This window comes from Plasmodium sp. gorilla clade G2, assembly GCF_900097015.1.
Source record: "Plasmodium sp. gorilla clade G2 genome assembly, chromosome: 13".
In the NCBI taxonomy this organism is placed as follows: domain Eukaryota; phylum Apicomplexa; class Aconoidasida; order Haemosporida; family Plasmodiidae; genus Plasmodium; species Plasmodium adleri (nom. inval.).
The window spans coordinates 1,636,027-1,654,351 of record NC_041705.1 but is presented as its reverse complement, the minus strand read 5'-3'; the positions used below and the strand labels follow the sequence as shown (position 1 = coordinate 1,654,351).

Here is an 18,325-nt window from a genome sequence, read left to right as displayed (position 1 = left end):
TATTTTATTTAAATAATTTATACTTTATAATATATTATGGATTTTGATATTTTAAAAAATTAAAATTTCTTTATGTTAAAAAGAAAATATAATAATCTTAGGATGAACGTATTGATTCTTAAAAAAAAAAAAAAATAATAATAATAAGAGAGAAAAATTGAGATAAAATCATATGAAAAATTTTTGAAAAAATATTTTATGAAAAATATTCTAAAAAAAAAAGAAGGGAAAAGAAAAGAAACATTTTTATAATAGATATAAAATTAAACATTAACAAAATGTACATATATACATATATAAATATAAATATATATATTATAAACATTCAGTAAAACAAATATAACCAGAAAAAATTATGAAAAATATATATGTATATATAATATATATAATATTGTTGTTTATTATTATATGCCAAAAGAAAACACAAAAAGGATATTCATATAAATATATATATAATATATATATATATATATATATATATATATATTTCATTTATTTTTTATTTTTTTATAATTCATCTTTTTGATCTGATGCTCCATTTTTATTTTGCTCATCATTGGATGATTGATTTGCATCCTGTTCATCATTTTGCTTATCATCCTTATTTTCATTATTTTGATGTTGTTCTGGTTGTTCATTTTTATCTGCTCCATCGTGAGATGTATTTTCATTTTGATTATCTGTATTTTTCTTATCTTCTTTTTTTTCAACAGGTTTTTTTAATTTATCTAATGTTTTAATTAACATTTGTATGGATTTGAATTTTAATTGAACTTCTTTATGTTTAAAAAATGGAGCAGTATAATTATCTAATTTTTTTTGTTCTTCTTGTGCATTGTTCCACCATTCAACTTCTTTATCTAAGGAATCTTTGACCACTTTAATTGTCTCAGCAGCCCATGGTTTTTTTTCAGAAATATCCTTAATTTTTTCAACCATTTCTTGTATTTTTTTATTTGTTTCTTCAATAGTTTTATCTCTTACTTGTAATTCTTCAGCTCTTTCTTTGATTGGATTATAAATATCTTGTAATTCATGAATTTTATTACTAACATTTTCTAAAGGTTCATCTTTTTCTGTATATAACCAATCTTCATATTCTTCTAGTTTATTGAGATATTCAGTTCTAGTTTCTTCTTTTGTAACTTCTTTATATATATCTTGTTTCATTTTACTTCTGGTTTCATATATAAATGATTCTAATGTGTTTTTTTTTTCAGATTTTAAAAAAATATTAATATCGTGTTCATCTAAATTTTTTAAGATTTCTTTTTTTTCTTTTATTTCTTCAAATGTAAGTGGTAATGGTTTTATATTTCTTGTTTGAAATTCGATAGGAATATTATGTTTTATAATTTCACTTTTTTTCTTTTCACCATTTTCTTTATTTTCTTCATTTGTTTTATTTTCATCTCCTTTGTTTTGTTCATCATCACTTTTATTATTATTTGTATCATCATCTTTATTTGTTTCTTCATTATTATTATTATTATTATTATCTTGATCACCTTCTTTTTTATTATCTTTTGTATCAACAGATCCATCTTTTTGTTCTTCATAAATAACAAGAACTTTATCTAATGATAAGACACCAAATTTATCCAACTGAAATTTTAAATTTAATTTAGGTGTACCTAAATGTTCATATTTTGATTTAAGTGCATTATCTAAGTTACCTAATATATATTCATTTATAATATTTCCATTTTCATATACTGAAAATTTTAAATTATCTTTATATGTTAATATAACATTTTTATTATGAGGATACCTAGAATTATAATTTACTAATTCTCTTTTAATATTAAGTTTGTCTTCATTTGTATTATTGTTTTCGTCTTCATCAGTATTTACTAATATATGATATTCATTAGATACAATATCTGTATAATCTAAATCTTTTAATCTAAAATTTGCACTATTATATGCAGCTATATAAAGAGAACCCATAGTAACAGCTTCATCACTATTTAAATGCATACCAACTTTTAAAGGATTAAAAAATTCAGTAACTTCATTTAATATTTTAGGTACTCTCCAACCTGATCCTATTAATTCTAAAGCTTCTATATCCTTTAATTGGAATCCTCCTTTTTCTAATGCTTTATTTATTGGTATTTTCATATTTTCAATTACTTCTTGTATTAATTCTTCAAATTCTTGTCTACTAACAGTTTCATTTAAACTTTTATTATTATATAAACTTTCTATAAATACATCAGCTGACTTTTTAGCACTTAATAATAACTTAGCTTTATTTGCAGCAACAATTAATTTTCTCATAGCCTTTTTATCATTTTCTATAGATACGTTATATTTTTCTTCAAACTTTTTTCTTAAATTTTCAGCTAATAGCATATCAATTTTATTACCTGAACTATTTTCTAAACATTCACATGCATATACTTGAACACTTCTTGATCTAACTTTATCTTTCTCAACAAAACTAATAGTAGCAATACCTACATTAATATTTTTACTTCCTATATCTAAATACATGGTAAGTTTGGTTGTATTTAATGGTATATCATGTACATTATGTATAGCTGCTGCTGTCACACCATTAATAATTCCTAATAATTCTAAACCAGCGATTTTACTTGCATTAATTAAGGCTTGTTTTTTTCTTTGAGAAAAATTACAAGGTACAGATATAACACAACCAATATTTAAATTAATATTTCTTTTCACTTTATAATCAATATTCAAATGTGTATATGCTAACTTTTTTATATAACCTAATATATTTGCTGTAACTTCTTCGGATGACAATATCATATTATCTTTTAGTTTAATATTTATTGTACCTCTTTTATGATCTACTACATAATCATATGAATAATACTTTGAACCAAAATCATTGGAAAAATCATAATTATTTATATCACTATAAAATTCTTCATTATCTTCATCATACTTCTCAATTACAAAATTCTCTTTATCCTTTAAAGAATCAAATAAATTATAACCTAATACATTATTACTGTTTAGTAGGGTCAACTGTGGATATTTTGTGCTGTAAATTTTAGATTCTTCATCATATGTTCTAAATTTATTTGCAAAAGATATAGAATTTGTTATTTTTCTTTTACTCTGATTATTTAATAAGATATTAAATCCTTTACCAGGAGATACTATCGATACTTTTATATATTCATTACCAAAATCAATACCTAATAAGGATGAACATTTTATTCTTAAGCTATTATATATATATATTATAAAAAGCAGGAACAAAAAAAAACGAGGTCTCATTTTCATTCATATATTTTGTAACACTTTTTTTTTGAAGGGTATGTATTAAGTACAAAAAAATACTAAAAACTATAAATATAAACACAATAAAATATTTTATTATTATTATTATTATCTATGTGTGACTTGTTCTGTAATTATACAAATGTTATTGTTATAGCAAGATCTTTATATTAACAATTACATATACATATATAAATATATATATATATGTATATATTATAATTATGTAATTTTTCTTTTTTTTCCAATTATTAATATACTTTCTGTTTTTATTAATTATATATAACTAACATATAAATATTATATAAATATTAATATATATATATATATATATATATATATATATATATATATATATTGTACTTTAATATATATTTTTTTATATAATTTATTAAAAAAATATATTGTAATTATATATATATTTATATGTCATATATACCTTACATTTTACAAATAATCAATTATTTTATATTATTTTACTTATGTTTTTTTTAATTATTCAATTAATCATACATAAATATATATAAACTATATTTTATATTGTTTTATATAATATATATATATATTATTAACATTATATATATTTGTATATAACAATCTTAAAAAAAAATATCAACATTCATGATATTTATTTTTTTTTTTGGGAATAATTTGTGTATACATTAAAAAAATATATAATAAATAAATGAAAAAAAGTATAAAGGGAATGGCAAGGAAAAAAAGAAAAGGGAAAAAAAAAGAAAGGGAAAGGAAAAGGAAAAAAAATAATATAATATAAAAAACAAAAAAAAAATAAAAGAACAAAACTATAAATTTAAAGAGAATCGCTTCTTAATATATAAAAAATATGGTCGTTACATAAGAAAAATATAAAATGGGGAATGTAAACATAAAAATATTTTATATATACATATATTAGATATACATAATATATATATAATATGTATAAAAAAAAATATAAATATATGTATATATTATATATTATATATAAATAAGTACAAATAGAATATTTTGTTATATATAATATTTTAAGCACTTAATTATTTTATATTATTTGAAATTTTAAATACATATTTAAAAAATATTTTTTTTATATTTTATTTTTTAATCATTAAGACTAGTTTTTATTATTTTTCTTTTTTTTTTTAAACACATTAATATAAATGATACATAATATATATTTATGTATATATATAAAAATATATAATAATAACTAATATATATATTATATTATATATATATATATATATATATATATATAATATTTTATACAATTAATTATTTTATTTATAATAGTACTCAAAAATAATGCAATATAATTAAGTGATAATTATAAATATTAAAAAAAAAAGAAAAAAAGAAAAAAAGAAAAAAGTAATAATAATAATTAGAATAATGAAAATGAATGATGAAAAATCATACCTTATAAAGAGAAAAAATGAATACCAAACATAAATATATATATTTTTTATTTCTCTTCAAATTTTGTCTTGAAATTATTTTTTTTCGATACAATTATTTCTTTTTTTTTTTTTTTCTTTTTTTTTTTTTGCTTTTTTTGGTGTTTCTATTTTTAATATCTTTAAATATATTATGGTGTCCTATTATTATATTTTTAATAGGAATTTTCTTAAAAGTACTAATATATTATAGTGGAAAATACATAAAAAAAATTCTTAACATTCATATTAGAGGTATATATATATATATAAAGTTAATATAAATTGTTGATGAAAATTTATAAATATATATATAATATATATAATATATATAATATATATATCATTATACGGCTGATATATGAATGTAACAAAAAAAATAAATACATAAAATAAAAGAATTATATGATATAAATTTATAATTTTTAGTATATAACTTTTAATTTATAAATATAAAATATATAAAATATATAAAAATATGATATCTTTTTAATTATCAAAAGAAAGGTTAACAAAAAAAAAAAAATAAAAATATATACATATTTTAAGAAAAAAATTTACGGTTTAAAATTTTTAATTTTGGATATATCTAGTACACATTGGAATATTTTTCTACTAATACAAAATTTTATAGGGATTACTACTTCCCTATAGAAAGGTGCAAATTTTTTTTTTTTTTTGGAAAAATAATAAAATAATTCATCTTTATTACATAATAGGTTTCCTCCTCATTGTGAATACTGATTAAATATATATATATATAATATATCATTTTGTAATGAGAAAAAAAAATATTGCTCTTAAAAAATATTATAATCTATAATGTACACCAACATAAATATAAGTACATATATATATATATATATATATATATTTTATATTATTTCCGCACGCCCCTTTATATATGAATAATATAATCGTATAATTAAAAAATATAGAACAAAAAAAAATATTGAATTATGTACTCGGTTTTAATTCTTCATATTTTCCAACAGAAAAAACTTTAGGAAGTAAAAATTCTTTATCAAAACTATTTTGTACCATTTTAGATTTATCAGTTGTTCTTCTCTCTTGTTTACATGCTTCTTCATTTTGTATAATTAATTTTTGTTCTTGTAATGCCTTTTCATCACCACATCCCCAAGCTTCAACTTCGTTAATTGATAATTTGTATAAAAATGAATATGAATCTAAATCATCTTCCTCGTCATCTATTTCTTGTTCGTGTTCTTGTAATTCTTCACTTTTGTCTTTATCATCTTGATTATCACCATCCTTACTATCTGATGAACCATTTGTATAATTATTTTTTTTTCCTTTTTTATTTTTCTGTTGTGGAAAATATAAATGTCCACTTTTGTATGTAAAATCACTTTCGGTACAATATGAATCTTTAAATTCATCACTTAAAAATAATCTAAAACATTCAGGTTTCCCACCAAATCCTAATCCTTTAGGATAGAAACTATTTTTACTATTTAAATATACATAGTTTGTACCAAATTGATTTGTTCTAATAATACGGAATACAGGATATGCTGCAAAAAGGAAATCATTAGAACAACCATGATATAAATGAGAATCCTTTAACGGTGTTGTACATACTCCTCCTAATATCTGATTATCATTTGTTTTTATTACTATTACGATAGGAGATGGATAATGAAATAGAGAACTCATAAATCTATTAAAACTAGTTCCTTGTTTCCATGAGGCATATAATCTATACCATACATTATTACTAAAACAAGGTGAACATTGTCTTAAACTAAAAGCTATTTCATCTGTTAATATTTTACTAGATTCATTTAAAAATAATCCTCTCCATCCATTCGAACTATTCTGTAATTCAATAATAGATTCTGATTGCTTATATGTATCATTATCCAATAACTTATTTTTATTATCTTTTTTTGCTATTTCCTTTTTTTTCATACTTGTATATATCGAATGTATTAATTCTATACTATTAATACATATATCATTTATATTTGGTATTTCATTTTGATCAAAAATATAATTTTCTTTTTTATCGTCCTCTTCTAATTGTATATCTCTTTCAGAAGCATTCGATTGTTTTTTTTTTTTCTTTTCATCTTTATTAATTCCTTCTGTTAATACATTTTCCTTATTCATAAAATGCTTCCATGTTACATTCGAATAATTAGTACTCATATTAGTAAAAGTCGAATTTATATATTCAATTACAAGTGAATCTAGAGAATTTTTATTATTATCTATAGAATTAGCATATAATCTAAAACCTATAACAATATTTTTAAAATCTAAATTTGTTTCTAATGAACATGATAATTCTTTAAAAAAAAAAGCCAGGTCCCAACTATTTTGTCTATTAATTATAGAATCATCATAGCATTTCAATTTTATATTATTTATAGGAAAATCTTTTTCAGCTAGCTGAGTTACATTTGATAATTTAAATAACATATTACTTGGGCATAATAAATACAATTGTTCTATATACATATATGTAAAAAGATGATGTATTGCTTCTTCTATTGAAATTAAATCTTTAACTATAAAATTCTGTGGATATTGACTTGTAATTTTATTCTTCTCAACAATAAATATATTATCTTTAATAAATTTATAATTTCTTTCTTTTTTATTATTCTTATTTATTGTATTTACATTTGAATCGGAATATACTAAATCAAAAGAATTACGTTTCTTATATAAAAAATATTCATCATTTATATCATTCTCATTATTATTATTATTTTGAGGATCATCATATATATTAGGTTCATAAGTATCCGTAGCCATACAGCAATCTTCCCTTTTAATATTCGATTCAACAATTTTTGTGATATTTAATTCATCATTATTATTTTCATTTTCTATATCATTTTCTTCTAATATATTTAATTTTATGGTATCATTATTATTTGTTATACTATACCTTAGAAAACTTAAAAACAATATCCTAATAATAATTCTGCTCTTAACATTATGTAAATATGATAAAATATTTATTATATCTTGTAATGATATTTCATTACTAATCTTTTTATTGCTTTTACTAAATAATATATTTATAGCATAATTTAAACCATAGTTATTTGTATTATTAGAGGTACTACTATTTTTACTTTTATTCTTCCTATTCTTTTTTCGTAGCACTTCATGAAAAGAAGGAAGTACTAAGGCAATATAAGGTCTTAATATATGTGGATATGCGTAAATAAATTCAAATGTACTAATAGTTTCATTTAATTCTTTTTTATTCAAACTAAATTTCTTCCTAATATTTTGAACTTCTTCCTCACTCAAATTACCATGATTAATTGTATTTTTAGAATGTCCCTCTCCCATTATAAAAAATTCAAAAAATTAACTCAAAAAAAAAAAAAAAAAAAAAAAAAAAAAAAAAAAAAATTTTAAATATATATGGGAGATATTATATATATATATATATTTATAAGTTTCAAAAATGCGGTCACAAGGAATTATTATATATATATATGTGTGAAAATTTTTTTTTTCTACAACTTAAAAAATAATAGGTATTCTAAAATATCTATTTGTATTTTTGATTTATATTTCATTATTTAATTTAAAATGAAGACATTCAGACATAATAATATGTATTCATAATAAATATATATATATATATATATATATAATATATCATATGTACGATAAATAAACATACATTAATTTTAATTTAAAATTTTATTGTACATATTATTAATTTCAAATAAATAATAATACATTTTAAAAAAAAAAAATAACATACACCAATGTTTCTATAAATTTTTTTTTTTTCATATATATTATTTAATTTATCAATATTGTACAAAAAGAAAATAATAATAATACATAAATAAATAAATAATACATTATATTTATATATACATTTATAAAGTATATAAATAATAATATGTAATAGAATAATACTTAATGATTTATGTATTTATAAACATTAATAACTTAAAGTATATACAAATATAAGGTTTTTCTTTTTTTTTTTTTAATGAAGAAATGTATTCATTTAATTTGTTCATATTTTATTCTTCATTGGTATAAATATATGTATTCGAAAAAATTAAATAAAATAAATAATAATGAGAAGCAACAATTGATTTTAAAATATAAAATCTATACCATTTACTTCATAATATATGTATAAATATATATATATATATATTGATAGAAGCGTAATTTATATACTATTTAAAAAAAATTCATTTTTGTTCTTACATTTAAAATTTTATAACTGTAAAATATATATAATTATATATATTTTTTAATTTATAACATATATATAAATATTTATTCATAAATATACATTTATATCTATTAAAAATAATTTCTAATTCTTTTAAAAACTAATTAATAATGTATTAACTTTATAAATTAATAATTCAAAAATGTTATATAATAATATATAAACTTTATATAATAATATACAATAATATAAAATAAATATATAAACAAATGAAAGTAAAAAAATAAAAAATAAAAAATAAAAAATAAAAAAAGAAAAGAAAAAAATTACCCCAAACAACTCTATATATATAAATTATATATAATATAATTTTAACTTTCACTTGGTTTTTCCCATGATGTTATTTATATTGAAGTTTCTATTTTCTTTCCTTTTCTTTTTTTTCATTTTTTACATTTTTTACATTTTCTACTTATTTTTCTTCTTATTTCAGTGTATTTTTGTAAAAATTATAAATGTGTAATAAATCTTTTTTTTATAATTAATCAAAAAAAAAAAAAAAAAAAAAATAAATAAATAAATAAATAAATAAATAAATAAACAAATAAATAAACAAATATAAAAATTATATTTTTAAAAATTCTTGTTACTTTTAAGTATAAAATAATGAAGCATTCAATTAATTTATATTAATATATATTATATTAAAATTTTTTTTTTTTTTTTTTTTTTACATAAAGCATAAAAATTATTTATTACTATAACAAACAAAAAAATAAAATAAAATAAAATCGAAAATATGGATTAAGAAAAAGCAAATAAAAATTTATAATCCAATCGTATAATTTTCATATTTGCATTATTTCTTCACGTTATGTATATTATATATATATGTATATATTGAAGGAAAGGAATTTGAGGTTAATTATATTGGGGGGAAATAAAAAATACACAATTATATATCAAATCATCTTTTATTTAAAAATTTTATAAAAACAAATATATATATACATATATATATTTTAGATGTCGATATTTTTTTGTATATAAGATAAAATTTCTTCTGATATTATAGTAAATGTGTGTAATATTTTCACACGACAAAATAGGTATTATATCATATATAAATATATATGTGTATTATGGAAAAGCTTGGTATAACATTATATAATTATATATTCCACATAAAAAAAAAAAAAAAAAAACGAGAAAACAAATTAACAAACTCATTTTATATTATATTATACAAATTAAAATAACTATGTTTACATTATTTTTTATTATATGTATACATTTTAATTTTTATATTTTTTTTGTTTTATTTGATTTTTTTTTATTTTCCTTATATTTTTTGATATTTATGTTCTACAAACGGTAATGCACAAACCTGTGCTAAAGTAAACTTATGTGCAGATCTACTTCGTAAAATTTTATATTTTTTTTTTTTTGAAATATCTTGAGGTATATCAGTTGGTATAGATATAAGGACTTGTTCATTATTTTTTGCGAAATCTCTTCTAATATAACCTTGCGCTATTCTCTTTTTATATATTGGACTCCATGTACATGATGTTATATATCCTATAGGTTTTTTATATGGATATGATAATATTTTACAAGTTTTAAATATTAATTGATTAGACAAGATACCAACACGTAAAAATTTGGGTTTCATACTATATTCTTTTAATAAATTTTGAAATCCAAAAATACTTTTTTCTTTAATTTTTTTATATTTCAAAGTCCATGCAAGTGAAGCTGTTATGGGACTTGTATTTTTAATTATATCTGTACCATATAGAGGAAAACCTGATTCCATTCTTAGAATATCTAATGCATATGCACCTCCTAATTTTACATTTTTATGGCTTAAAAACATGTCTACAAAATGATTACTTATATTATTATCAACAATAAATTCATATCCATCTTCACCCGTATCACCTATTCTTATACATATGATTTCATAGATATCAAGGGATTTATTTATATTTTGTTTGTTATCATTTAATATAACTCCGTTCTTTATTACATTAAATTTTTTAAAGCTCATATATGGTATTTGAAAATATGAAGATTTAATTGGATTATTATCTTCATTTTTAAAATATAATGTGTTTACATCTGTACATATTTTTTCTGTATCATTTTTATTATTATTATTATTATTTTTTATAATTACATTATTCAAATAACGTATACTTTTGTCTTTATTATTCCAATCATAATATTCTAGTATATCATTAAAGATCATATTAGAAAGAGGTCCCTGTAAAGATAAAATTCTTTTATTTATATCAACTTGTATATGCACGTCCATGCCACTGTCTTTACAAAATAAGATATAATCACTTAAAAATTCATATAACCCTTTTTTATAATACCCTGATGTAATTAATGTAATATCCTTTTCTGTTTTTAGTACATAACATGTATCCAATATATATGCCTTATTATCTATTATACAAGTATAAAAAGCATCGTTATTATTTATATCATATATATCACTAGATATAAATTGATTACATATATAAAAGCAGTCATTTCCACTTAATTTTAATATAAGTTGATAGGACTTATCAAATAAGGAGCATTTATTTCTTGTATGTAAATATTCATTTAACGTCCCCTCTTTATATTTTGAAGGAATAATACAATTATTATATAAAATAAATGAAGCATTATTTTTAGAAAAATAAGAACCTAGTTTTCTATTTCTATCTATAGTACTTAATGTAGTAAAAATATCTAAACATCCAATATCTATATCATTTTCATCTGTATAATTTAGTAAATCTTCTATATATAATTTTTTCCAATCATGTTCATTCATATGTACATTTTTTATATTATCATTATTAGGATCACATTCAAATTTTTCTATAACATTATTTTCATCATTGTTACTTTCTTCGTGTAGAGGTAATGGTATAACATGTTGTTTATTTAATTTTTCTGTTTCTATAAATGAATTGAATAAGGGTTTATCTACATGCATATTGTTATTTGAATTACTTAAAGTATTATCTACATAACCATTTGAATTCTCTTCATTGTAACAATTTAAATAATCTTCATTTTCTTTTACATTTTTATTCATTATACAATTGTGTTCCATTTTGAGATCAATAAAATTATTTTCGTTTTCCTTGCCATTTCCATTCTTTTGATTTTTTTCTTTCTTTTTCTTATTTTTTTTATTATGTATATCTTTTAAATAATCAGGTGTTTTGGGGTACCTATTATTTGCATTATAATTTTCGTGTAACTCATTAATGTTACTATATGTATCTACTAAATTTTTTATATGTTTATCTACAAAATGTTGAGGGTTTTCTATTTTATGTATTATTTCTTTTTTTTTATCTATGAAATTATCACAAATGGAAAATAAATTAAAATGTGATATATTATTTGATGTATTATTTGATGTATTTATATTTTTATAATCATTATTAATCAGTTCATTATAATCTTCATCAACGATTCTTTTATTACTTACTTCCTTTCTCATTTGTATCATTTTTTTAATACATTCTTCTTCTTCTGATAAAATTTCTTCTTTTATCTTTTCTTCATACTTAAAATTATTTCCACTATTTTTTGTAACTTCTTTTAAAGGATTTTTTATCCATCCCCCTCTACTTCCTTTTTTTACCTTTGAATATTTTGGTACATGATTAGGGTTATGCTTATATTTTTCCTCATAAAACTTTTCCCTCAATTGTTGTCTTCTCCTGGTTACAGCTCCATAAGTTCCGAATCTTCTTTTCGATTTTTGTATAAATAAATCATCAAAAAAAGAAGGAAAGTAAAATTGATGAAAAAGGGACCAACCATCTTTTATTTTATAATGACAAAATTCATTTACAAAATGGGAAATATATTTTTGCATTTCAAAAGAAATGAGTAAATATATGTTAATAAATAAATAGATAAATTTGCATTTAGCATATATAATGATAATAAGTTTAACAATTATATATACATTTGAATAATTTAACCTACATTTAAAGATGAAGCATCTAAATATAAATAAAAAAATATAATTATATGTATCTATCTATATATATATAATAGAAGCATCATACTATATACATCCATGAACACAAAAAAAAAAATATAAATATAAAACACACAAAAAATAAATAACATAAAAAAAAATGTATATATATATATATATATATATATATATTTTAGATTTTCACCCAATTATTTTTTCCAATTTAATATCATCTAATATTTCATAATTTTGTTCATTTAAGGGTATTTATATAATATATATATATATATAATCATATATTTTTTATATAAATAAAACTTAAATATATATATATATATATATACCATTTTATGGTTCTATAATCCACTATTTCTTAGGGTCATAATTTCCATGATTGATTCAATCATTAATTAGAAGTTGATTCACAAAAATTCAAAAAAATATAAATATATATATATATGTACATTTATTTTTTCTTCAAAGAATCTGTATTAATAAAATATTTGTTAAAGCTTTAAAACATCCAAAAGGTTACAAGGTATATAAAATCAACCATGAATATATTTTCTTTTCAAATTTTTTTTATTATTTTTGAACAATATATTGAAACATTTAAATTTTTTCCTTCTTAAAATTTATAAATATTCTTAAGAAATATATAAGTTTATTTATTTTATTTTTTTTTAAACAAAAAAAGAATTATATAAATATGAAAAATGTATTCTATGAGAAATAATAAAAAAAAAATAAGAAAATAGGCATATATCAATATATTTATCTATATATGTATATATCTATATATATATGTGTGTATATTTTTAACTAAAAGATTTATTTATAAAATAAAATATTTTAAATGAAACATATATATATATATATATATATATATATTTTATAAGTATAAAACAAAAAAAAAAAAAAAAAAAATTTATAAAAAAAACAATCAAACAAAAAATTAAAAATAAAATAATAGTATTTTGAATATATGTAATTTTTCTATATTTTCATATATATATTTATACATATATATATATTACATATTATGTGTTATCCATTTTTTTAACAAAAATACAAAATAATTAAATTGTATGATAATAATGTGGTAACCTTATCATGTGACTTGCTATCACCAGATATAATATATAATATATATATATATATATATATATATTTTTTCAAAATACCAATCACATAAAGTGGGAAAGAATATTATCCTCTGTGTATTCCTTATTTTTATATAACTTCCATGTTCTATCAAATGATGTAGAAGAAATAAAGGAACCATCAGGAGCTATATCAACATTACGTACTTTATTATTATTATTACATAATATTTTTGTACAATAAAAATTAACAGAATCCCATATTTTAATAAAAGTATCAAATGAACTTGAAACAATATATCTTCCATAGGTTGGTTCAAAAACAGCATCCGTAACAATTTTATTATGTGCTAGAATATTACAAGAAATTTGGAATTTTCTTAAATCAAATATTTTAATAGTATTATCAGTGGAACACGTACAAAACATATTTGCTAGAAATGGATTAAAATTTATATTCATTATAGAATTATTATGTGCCATTTTCATTTGTTGAATATTTTTACCAGTTCTAATATCCCATAACATTAAACCTCCTTTAGAATCTCCTGATATATATAAATTACCATATGTATTAAAAGCAATACTATGTACTGTAGTATTATGACCTTCTTGATAAAATAATTCTTGTTTAGTTTCTAAATCGAACATTTTTATAGTTTCATCATCTGAACATGTTAATACATATTTATTTAAGGGATGAAAACATATTTTATTTATTTTATCATCATGAGCATTTACTTTGCATAATAAATAATTTTTATTTTGTGAGGATAATTTATTTTTCTTGGAATTATTCTTATCAACCTTATGAGAATTATTATTCATATTGTCATTCATATTTTCGTTTATATTGTCATTCATATTGTCATTCATATTTTCATTCATATTGTCATTCATATTGTCATTTATATTATCATTTATATTACCATTTATATCATCATATTCATCATAAAATGGTCTCCATATACAGAACGATTTATCAGATGAACATGAAGCTAATAATAAATTATGTTTTGATAAATCTTTATAATTCATTGTACTATAATAAGAGTAATTATTAGGATAATTCCATTCTATACAATTAATTTTTTCTTCATGACCATTTTTTAATGTTTTTATTAAATTATAATCATCATTTCTATAATTAAATATTTTAATATATGAATTAAAACTACTAATAGCAAATACACTATTATCTGGTGAAAATTTACCCATGGTTAGAGGTCTATCATCACCTAACTGTGATACATATAAATCTGATTCATTTTTTATATGTTCATTAAATGAAGTAATATAGTTTTCATATTCTTTTTTTGAATATTGATTTTGAAATTTATTTATCATTTCTTTATATAAAAATATTCTTGGTAAAGTTTTTATTGTTATTTCTTTTCGACAATTTTTTAAATCTTCAGTACCTTCTGTATAAAATTTCTGTTTTAAAATATCTATATCTTCTGCCTTCACCGTTTTAATATTTACCTTTTTTTCGTCTTCTATAACATGTATATCTTTTAATTTTTGTTTATCATGAATTTCATTTATTTTATTAGATTCAGATAAACTTGATGGATATAGGTTACTAAAATCTATATAATATCTTTTTAAAATATTTTTAAATTCTTCAACATCATCTTCCTTTTCTATTTTTTTCTTAATTATTAGTCTATCATATTTTGTTATTAATATATTTTTTAATCGATTCCTTTTATCATAACTATCTTCTCCAAACAAACATATAGGTTCCTTTAATAATCTGAAAATATTCTTTACATCAATATCTTTAGTAGGTATACCTAAACACACATTCCTTAGCTTACTTTTTATTTCGAATTCTTCCAATAATATTTCTTTACTATTATTTTCATTAAGAATCATATCATTATTTTTCTTTTTTGTATTATCATACAATTTATAATCATGAAGAACATCACCGATTTTCATTTTTATCTAAGAAAATATATATACCTTATATATTTAATGAGATTAATACAAATATGAAATAAAAATATATATATATATATATTGTACATATATACTTAAATATATATATTTTTTCTTATAACATTTTGTTTTTCTTTTTTCATTAATATTATATAAACTATATAACTTGCAGTATAAAATTCATAATAAATATATATAATATAAAATAATATATTATTAGATTGCTATGTTATTTTATAACCTTTTTCTTTCATATTTTTATACTTTAATCTTGAAATATCTCAATTAATATATATAAAAAATTTTATATATTAACAAAAATATAAGGAAATATTTATAAGATAAAAAAATAAAAAAATATAAAATAATATAATAATGATAATATATATATTATATTATATATATATAATTTATTAATATAAATAATAGTATTTTCTTACCTATATAAAAAATTTATTATAAAAAATATATTCATATTATAAATATATATATATATATATATATATATATATATATTAATATAGTAATGCAGATAAAATTTATATAGAGCAAAGAAAAATATATTACAGATATTTATGTAATATTATAATTCAAAATAATATATATATTTTTTTAAATAAGCATATATTTTATATTAATTTGGAAATTAAATAAGAAGAAACCTATTCAAATAAAAGAATATATTTTTTTATAATAATAAAAGAAATAAAAGAAAATATATAAATAAATAAATAAAAGCTTGAAATAATAATACATAATATTGTATTTATTTTATAGGGGCAAGAAAAAACATAATTATTGATATATATAAAAAAAAAAAAAGAAAATGAAAAAAAAAAGCGGAATTCTAAGTAGTAAATATTATATATATATATTCATTTAAATCGAATAAGTAATTTTATATGGATTAAAATTTATTCATGATCTTATAATTTTTGTATATAATTATATTAAAATAATGTTATAAACATGGAAAAATCCAAAAAGAAATTTAAGACATTTTTAAGTTGAAGAAAACGAAAACTTTAAAACAATTTTTCATACAATGAAATCTTATAATATTCATATGTATTAAAAAATTCAGTGATATTTACTTTATAAGTATATGAAAATTTTCTTTTTTTATTTATTAAATTTAATTTTTTTTATTCTCTCCTTATATGATACTATATATATTTTAGTATAACTGAATTTTTTATTATATGTCATTCGGTATGTTAGTAGTATTGTATAAAAAAAAAAGGGATATACATATATATATATATATATAGTTATTTATTTATTATATTTTTATAATACTTATTTTGTATTATTTAAAATATAAAAATAATGAATCATATACAATTATAACCAAAACACACTGGTAGACCCTATAAAAAGTAAAAATTAAAACATATAGAGTTATATAATTTCAAATATTAATAATATATATATTATATATATATGTTTGTATATTACATAGTATTTTGCTTATATGTATTATCTATATCATTTGTGATAAATACTAATAAGAATTATTAAAAATTTATTCGATTATATTATATAATATATATAATAAGTATTTTCTTCCTATATATAAACAATACTAGTTGAAAATGTAAAAGGAAATGTGTGTGCAATATGATAATTAGATTATAATAACCTTCCACAAAGAAAAATATATATATTATAAATATATATATATATTTTTATTTTTTTATAATTCTTAATATTAAATCAAAATTGTATCATTATATAATTTTTTTAAAAACAAAGTTACAAATTAATATTTTTTAAAATTATCAAATTAAAATTTGTTGTAATTATTTATATATTTTCCTTTTTTTTTTTTTTTTTTTTTTTTTGTTTTGTTCTTGATTCTTACAACATAATAATTTTTTATAATATATTTTGTTATATATATATATTTTTTTTTTTTTTTGTGGATAATGCAATAACGATAATTCGAAAAAATAAATTATTTTTAAATACATATATATATATATATATATATATTTTGGTATACATAAAAATACACAAATAAAAAAAAAATAATTGGAAATTCAATAGGGAAAATAAAATATATGCATACAAGTATTGCAGAGAAGTTGTTTTTTTTTTTTTTTTTTTTTTTTTTTTTATTATGAATCCAAAAGAAAAAAATAAAAAATCAAAGAAAAAAAATATTACATTTATATATAGATATTTAAATATTTGTATGTATACATTGTTTAATTTTTTTAATTTTTAATTTAAATTTTTTTTTTTTTTGTATATTGCTAAAAATTTACGAAAATATGCAAAAAAAAATATGATGCATATAAAATAACTTTAAATAAACATATTGTCTGAATGTATTAATTTCTTCAGAATAAAAAAAAAAAAAATAATATAAAAATATAAT

At 18.0% G+C, this 18,325-nt stretch overlaps 4 protein-coding genes across 4 annotated transcripts; all 4 read right to left on the bottom strand.

The window, feature by feature from the left end:
* Nucleotides 1-507: 507 nt before the first annotated feature.
* On the bottom strand, nt 508-3,255 carry PADL01_1343300 (heat shock protein 110, putative; the record flags this gene model as incomplete). Its single annotated transcript, XM_028683987.1, has 1 exon — nt 508-3,255. The coding sequence occupies one exon, from the start codon at nt 3,253-3,255 to the stop codon at nt 508-510; it is 2,748 nt and encodes a 915-aa protein (XP_028540111.1).
* A 2,399-nt stretch (nt 3,256-5,654) lies between these two features.
* Nucleotides 5,655-8,033, bottom strand: PADL01_1343200 (krox-like protein, putative; the record flags this gene model as incomplete). The annotated part of the gene is made up of 1 exon (XM_028683986.1): nt 5,655-8,033. The coding sequence occupies one exon, from the start codon at nt 8,031-8,033 to the stop codon at nt 5,655-5,657; it is 2,379 nt and encodes a 792-aa protein (XP_028540110.1).
* Nucleotides 8,034-10,231: 2,198 nt separating this feature from the next.
* On the bottom strand, nt 10,232-12,784 carry PADL01_1343100 (aminomethyltransferase, putative; the record flags this gene model as incomplete). Its single annotated transcript, XM_028683985.1, has 1 exon — nt 10,232-12,784. The coding sequence occupies one exon, from the start codon at nt 12,782-12,784 to the stop codon at nt 10,232-10,234; it is 2,553 nt and encodes an 850-aa protein (XP_028540109.1).
* A 1,295-nt stretch (nt 12,785-14,079) lies between these two features.
* On the bottom strand, nt 14,080-15,942 carry PADL01_1343000 (U4/U6 small nuclear ribonucleoprotein PRP4, putative; the record flags this gene model as incomplete). Its single annotated transcript, XM_028683984.1, has 1 exon — nt 14,080-15,942. The coding sequence occupies one exon, from the start codon at nt 15,940-15,942 to the stop codon at nt 14,080-14,082; it is 1,863 nt and encodes a 620-aa protein (XP_028540108.1).
* Between the last annotated feature and the right edge of the window lie 2,383 nt (nt 15,943-18,325).